Raw genomic sequence first — 7,321 nt, forward strand, 5'->3', positions numbered from 1 at the left:
CAGGAAGTGTCCGCCTGAAATGTTCAATGAATAGGACATATTACAGAATTTTTATGAAGGTTTGACATTGAAATCTCAGGAGGCTCTTGATCACTCAGCAGGAGGTTCTCTACAATTGATGAAGACTGCAGAGGAAGCTCAAAATCTCATTGATATGGTGGCTAACAACCAATATTTCTTTGCTCACTAAAGGCAACACCAACCATCACAAAGGAAAGGAGTAATGGAGTTGGAAGGAGTAGACTCAATCCTAGCTCAAAACAAAATGATGCAGTAGCAAATTCAACAACAATTTGAGCAAATGGCAAAAAGGATTGAGAGCCTCCAAGTTGCAGCAGTCAACACAAGCCAACCATCAACCACATGGGGGCAAGGTGAAGAAGTTTGTGAAGACCAACAGCAAGAACAAGTCCAGTATATGCACAACCAAAATTCTGGATCAAATGAAGTTTATGGTGACACTTACAACCCCTCTTGGAAGAACCACCCCAACCTCAGATAGGGAGACAATCACAATCAAACTCAACAGCCATGGCAAAGGACTTCAAATCAAAACAGTTGGAAAAAGACAAACCACAACAACCAGCAGAATAATAACCAAAACACATACAGAAAACCACAAAACACTTACCCCAACTCTAACCATCATCCATCCAATAACCAAGCCACCAATCAAAATACTTACCCCCAACCTTCAACACCCCACAACCAACTAATCTCACAAGACTCTCAGAGGATCACCAACTTGGAGATCTTAATGGAGAAAATGATGAAGCACCAAGAGATGACAACAAAGAACCAGGAAGCTTCCATGAAGAATATGGAGAGGCAGATTGGGCAGCTTTCCAAGCAAATTGCTATTGAGAGACCTTTAAGCTCACTCCCAAGTGACACCATTCCTAATCCAAAAGAGGAATGCAAAGCCATACAGCTAAAAAGTGGTAAGATCTTGGTGAAAAATGAAGAGGCAACCAAGAAGCCAAAGGAAAATGACAAGAAGCAGGCTGAAAAAGATGAAGCCAATGATAAGGATGTAACAGCAAGCAAGCAAACTTCAAAGCAGGCCCAAGAAAAGGGAGACCAGCCACAACTTTCAAGAAAAGGGAAGGAAGCAATGAACGAGCCAACTAAGGACTACAGGCAGGGAGTGAACTTCACACCTCCATTGCCATATCCCCAAAGGTTCACCAAGGAGACTAAGGACCAACACTTCCCTAAATTTCTCGAAATCTTCAAGAAATTGGAGATCAACATTCCACTGGCTAAAGCACTAGAGCAAATGCCCCTATACGCCAAGTTTCTGAAGGAGCTTATTAACAAGAGAAGTTGGCATGAGAATGAAACTATACTGCTCACTGAAGAATGCAGAGCATTAATCCAGAAAGGACTCCCCCCTAAACTTGAAGATCCTGGAAGTTTCTTTATACCTTGTGCCATTGGTAGTATGACCATCAACAAGGCAATGTGTGACTTAGGGGCTAGTATCAATCTGATGCCTTCCTCTCTAGTGAAAAAGCTGTGCATAGAAGAAGTGAAACCAGTACAGATGTCTTTAGAATTGGTGGACAAGTCAGTGATATGTCCCAGGGGTGTAATTGAGAACCTTCTAGTAAAGGTAGACAAATTCATATTCCCTGCAGATTTTGTGGTCTTAGATTTAGATGAGGATGAAGGTGATTCCATTATACTGGGGAGACCATTCTTGGCCACTGCTAGGGCCATTATAGACGTAGAGCAGGAGAGTTGACCCTCATAATGCATGATGAAAGCGTCACTCTGAATGTATTTCCAGAAACACAGCTCATTAATGAAACGAAGGAGTGTATGGAAACTGACAAGGAAGACTCACAGTGGAAGGAAGGAATCAACAAGACGATCAATAGTTACCTTCCAAAGCAAGAAATAGATAACACAGCGGGACAAAAAGAGAAAGAGATTGTGCAGAGTGATGAAGAAATTTAAGAAGACATTGAAGTGTTAACCACTAAGAAGAAAAGTCCCAAAGTGAAGCCCACTTACAAGGAGAAATGATCAACAAAAAGAGGGAAGAAAAACAAGAACAAAACTAAAAAGAGTTGGAAGAACAAAAAGATTCCAACAGAGGGATTCTCTAAGGGTGATGAAGTACAATTGATCTATCAACAACTGGGGGCAAGCCAACAAGCTGATGACTACTATACTGTCAGCAAAATACTCTCACTAGAGCATGCCGAAATTGAATATCAAGGAACAAAGAAGAAGCTCACAGTCAGGGGGGATAAGCTGAGACACTATAGTCATCAACCACCATAAAAGAGGGGTCCAATGTCAAGCTAATGACAATAAAAGAGCGCTCCATGGGAGGCAACCCATGATTTAAGATTCTTGCTCGTTTTTGAATTCAATAAATTATGATCACCTTAGCATGATTTTGAATTTTATTAGACATACTTGACAGATGCATACACTATTTTGAAACACATGCCAGACTTCTAAGTTTGGTGTGCTTGACAGCACACAAAAGTTAGCTTTTCAAGCATTCTTAGATCATATGCTTAGTCATTTCGATGAAGTATATGACCAAACATTAAGTTTAGTGTCTTTATATGTACCAATTTTCAGAAGGATCAACTTTCGTTCATAAAATCAAAGTCATGCATAGATGAATCATACATTGTGTCATTTTAGGAATTTATGTTAAAAAATGAATTAGAACTTATGATGAAAGTATCAATTGTGATAGATTGCTTGCTTTTGACATTAATCCCTTAGCAAAAGACAAGTTTGGTGTTCACCAAACCTTGGTTCACTAAGTAAAGAACACAATTGATCTTTTATAACTAAGAAACATAATAAATAATCTAAGCGTTCACCACTACACTACCGTGTTCTATCCTAAATCTCACATTTTGTTGATTTGATTGAATAGGAAAGAGAAGATTGAGAAGAGGACAAGAAAAAGAAGGACCACGGCTATGACAAGCCAAGTGAGAAGTGATCACATGTGCCTAGAGAAGCGTGCCCCTTGGAAAGCAAAATTTGCATGCATGCACCATTGGACACCGAAAAGTATGCAACCAATGAGAAGAGAATCCTCGTCAAGCTTCAACAATGCATGCAGGCCATTCATTTTATAAGTCTTCTATATTGTTCAACTCAATCTCTACCCTTCATTATCATAACCGAACTCCCTCCTCCCTTGTGGTCTTGTTAGAAAATTTGGAAGCCTTGTCCATAAATAGCCTTTAACACAACATGGCTTACACATTCATACAAGCTACCTTCACTTGAAAACTTTAGCTTCACTCTTCTTCTACTCCATAAACACAGCCGACAAGTCCCCTTTCTCTAAACAGCACATAATTTCTCCTTCTCTTTCACAACAAGACCGAACATCACTCCAAACACAACCCCACATGTTTCCCTTTCTTACCCAAATTCAATGGCCTCTTCAAGTTCAAGGAGAAGATCAGGAAAGAAACCAATGGTGACCGAACCCCTATCCTATGACACAAAGAGGTTCAAATCCCAGTTTCATGAAGCAAGATACCAGAGGCTCATGAAAACAAAGCATATCATTCCTGAAATGGGCTTCAAGCTGAGGGAGGGGGAGTATCCCATCATGAGACAAATCACCAAGGAAATGAGATGGGAGCTTCTATGCCATCCTCTCACTGAGATTAGTGCTGTCATGATAAGGGAATTTTACGCCAATGCTGTGAAAGAAAGCGAGGATAGCCCCCTTATAAAAGTTATGTCAGAGGTGTTGAGGTGGATTTTAGTCCACCATCAATTATAAGAGCTCTAAAGTTGAGAACCATAACTTATGAGGAGCTTAGCTTTGAAGACAGATTGCGTGGTGATAATGACCCTGATGAAATATTGGAAGGGTTATGTATTGAAGGAAGAGACTGGAAAAGAGATTTAAAGGGAACCCCAAGTTGTCTGAGAAGATTTGATCTCACACCTGAGGCAAAGGGGTGGTATGAGGTAGTAAGGGGATCAATACTCCCTACTGCGAATACCTCATCGGTAATAATCAAGAGAGCCCTCTTGACATACTGCATCCTACATGGAGGGAAAATCAACCTCGCCCAACTCATAGCAGACAGTATCCAGGAGATGGCTGAAGACATATACAAATCGGGTAGGCTTGCACACCCAAGCACGATTCTGAAATTGTGTAACAAAGCTGGAGTGCTCTTCGAAGATGAAGATACAGAGAAGGTGAGAGGAACCAGAGGAATTACAAAGAGAAAAATGGAGGGTCTTAATGAAGAGGAAGAGGATGATCAAGAGGAAGAAAGAACTCACAGAAGAAGAAGATCACAAAAGAGGGACGAGCAAGTTCCTGCTGCCATAGACATGAGTCAATTGCAAGAAGCTCTTGATGAGATATCACAATAAAATGTGAGAACACAAGAGCAGTATTCAAGGCAAAAGGAGCTATATTTGCAACAACAAGAGCAATATCTAGAGCACCGGAAGCAATATTTGAAGGATAGAGAGCAAAATGAAGCTTGGCAGCATCGAATGGAGGAAACACAAGCAAGCTGGCATCAACAAATGATGGCTCAACAACAAGAGTTTCAAGTAAGGATTCTTGAAGGACAAAAGGAACAATCGACAGAATTTCGAGAATCATATGATAAATTGTACATGAGCCAGGCCAAATATGGGGAATATACTCATAACTTGTATCAGTGGAAGAACGTTCATCATACCATTGGAGAAACTAGACAAGTACAGCGAATAGAGCATTATGAAAATACACAAGCAAAGTTGGATTATTTGCCCCACTGTATGCCAGGACTAAATTCACAAATCAAACTATTTGAGCTGTGCCAAGACTTAAGAGACCAACAGAAGGCAAAGACCCAGCATTATACAGAAATGATGTATCAAAGATTGGAGGCAGCTGGGCTCTCAGGTCTCATAGATCCTATCTGGGATAGAAGGTGCCCGGGTGAAGAAGTTTGAGACTATTCCAAGCTCGGGAAAAGAAAGAAGAAGAAGGGAGAATCAAGCAAAAGCCAGGAGCACAACAACTAAAAGGTGGTGAAGTTCTTTCGTAATTTCAAATTAAATAAGGAAGATGTATATCTGAAACATGATATACCTCCAAGTGCTTTTTGTTCTGCATAATTTTTACTAGAATAAGTTGTCTGCATAATCTTGTCATCTTTCATCAGCTTGAGCATTTGCTTTGTTTCCTTGCTGATTGAATAAAAGAAAGAAATGTTTAATTTAGAAAAGTAATTGTTCAATGTTGCAAAATTTAGAATGAAAGTTAGTGGTGGTATATGTTTGATTAAATTGTTAGCTCACAAAATAAATGCTGCATAATGACATGTTTCTTGAAGCCTGAGCTAGTTTGCTGCTATATTCTTTCAATTAATGACTGATGGGGTGCAGAAATTGGCAAATTAAAAATTGTTAAAATATTCACGTTGCAAGTATAGTTCTTAACTTGCTAGAAATCCGCTCATCAATTTAGAAACGTGTCACAGAGAATTAAATTTTAAATTACTGGGAGTATGAATCCCAGGTCGTCTCCCAACGAGTTGCAGAAAAGTGTGCTATTTTATTAACCAGAATTTTCAAAGGAATGAGTTGAGTAAACAGGAAATTCAAATTGATGAAATTAAATAATATAAATAAAAGCCTTGACTGGGAGTTGATTAGTTGGAATCTCTATTATTGTTGGAATGCTTTCAAGATTAATTGATAATTAATGGTTGTTCTATTTAGTTATCCTTTACTAGGTAAAGGAAAGTCAAACAAGTTGGAATACTACGTCTATTCACGAGTTGCAACCCACTTAGTTCAAAGGGATTGGTGTTGGTGACTAGAGGGCAATCCAACAGTTAACCCAATTACAATTTCTCTTTCAATCCTTCCAACTCAAGAGTTCCTTTCAATCAACTCCCCATCAAGTGAGGAAACTACTCGCTCATCGTAAATAATAAGTCCATAACATATGAAAGGGAATTAAAAGAAGACATGATAAATAGAATTCAAATTGATTAATTAGAAAATAAAAGTAACCTTTGTATTAAATAAGCATAAAAGTATCCCAATGGTGAAATTAAACAAAGCAAAGGACATGGAAGAATAGTACCCAGTAAAGAAAATGAATTAGCATGACGGAGTCTTGATGAGGTAATAACTCTTCTCAGTGTTCCAATGCAAAGAGTGAGTAAAGATTAAAATCCTAAAACTATGAATGTCTAGAGATAAAACCTAGAGGAGGAGTAAAACTAGATCTAAAAACTAAAACTGTGTAGAATGAATGTTGTTTTTGGTTTCTGTATGTTCTCTGGCTCTAGTCTGCTGTTCTAGGCCAAAAACTGGGTCAAAATATGGCCCGGTATTGCCCCCAGCGATTCTGCAAATTACGCAGATCGCGCATGTCACGCGATCACGTCGCTCATGCGGATGCGTCATTCGCGTTTTCGCTTTACCACGCGGGCGCATCATCCATGTGGCCGCGTCACTCGTGCTGTTCCATGCCGCGCGGTCGCGTCATCCATGCGGCCGCATCACTGCAATTTGCTCTCTTCCGCGCGGTCGCGTCGTCCATGCGACCGTGTCACCTCTCGCTGGTTATCTCCTCAATTTCTTGTGTTCCTTCCATTTTTGCTAGCTTCCCTTTCAAATCTCCAACTCATTCATACCCTATAAAGCCTGAAACACTTAACACACAGATCACGGCATCGAATGGAATAAAAGAGAATTAAAATGCATAATTAAAAATCTCTAGGAAGCAGTTTTCAATCATGTACTAATTCCAGGAAGGAAATATAAATGCATGCTAAATTAATGAATAAGTGGGTGAAGATCATGATAAAACCACACAATTAAACACAATATAAACCATAAAATAGTGGTTTATCACACTTAAACATTGGCATGTCCTCATGCTTAATTGAAGGAGATAAAGTAAATAAGTATGAACATGTAGAAACTCATGCAATGCAATCCTATATTTATGAATGAATGCAACTATATGATACTTGTCCACTTGATCAAAAGTAAATAGGCTCTTCAAAACAATTACAAATCAAATTCCAGTAATTTTATCATTATACAGTAAGACAGATAAAAGTGCAAGAAGAGAGCTCATGAAAGCAGGGAACATGGAAATTCAAGCATTGAACCCTCACTGATAATGTATGTACGCTCTAATCTCTAGCGTATCGGGTGATCACTCTATTCTTCTCTAATCATGCTCTCTAACTTTTGTTTTTCTCCTAACCAATCAACAACAGTTAATATACCAATGCAAACATCATGAGGTCTTTTCAAGGTTGTAATGGGGCTAAGGTAGGGGTAAGGATAC

The 7,321-nt window shown here is 39.1% G+C and overlaps 1 protein-coding gene across 1 annotated transcript; it reads left to right on the forward strand.

The window, feature by feature from the left end:
* On the forward strand, positions 1,280-1,747 carry LOC107606967. The gene has a single exon (XM_021107750.1). The coding sequence runs from the start codon at positions 1,280-1,282 to the stop codon at positions 1,745-1,747; it is 468 nt and encodes a 155-aa protein (XP_020963409.1).

The sequence above is a fragment of the Arachis ipaensis genome, chromosome B07 (assembly GCF_000816755.2).
Source record: "Arachis ipaensis cultivar K30076 chromosome B07, Araip1.1, whole genome shotgun sequence".
Lineage (NCBI taxonomy): Eukaryota > Viridiplantae > Streptophyta > Magnoliopsida > Fabales > Fabaceae > Arachis > Arachis ipaensis.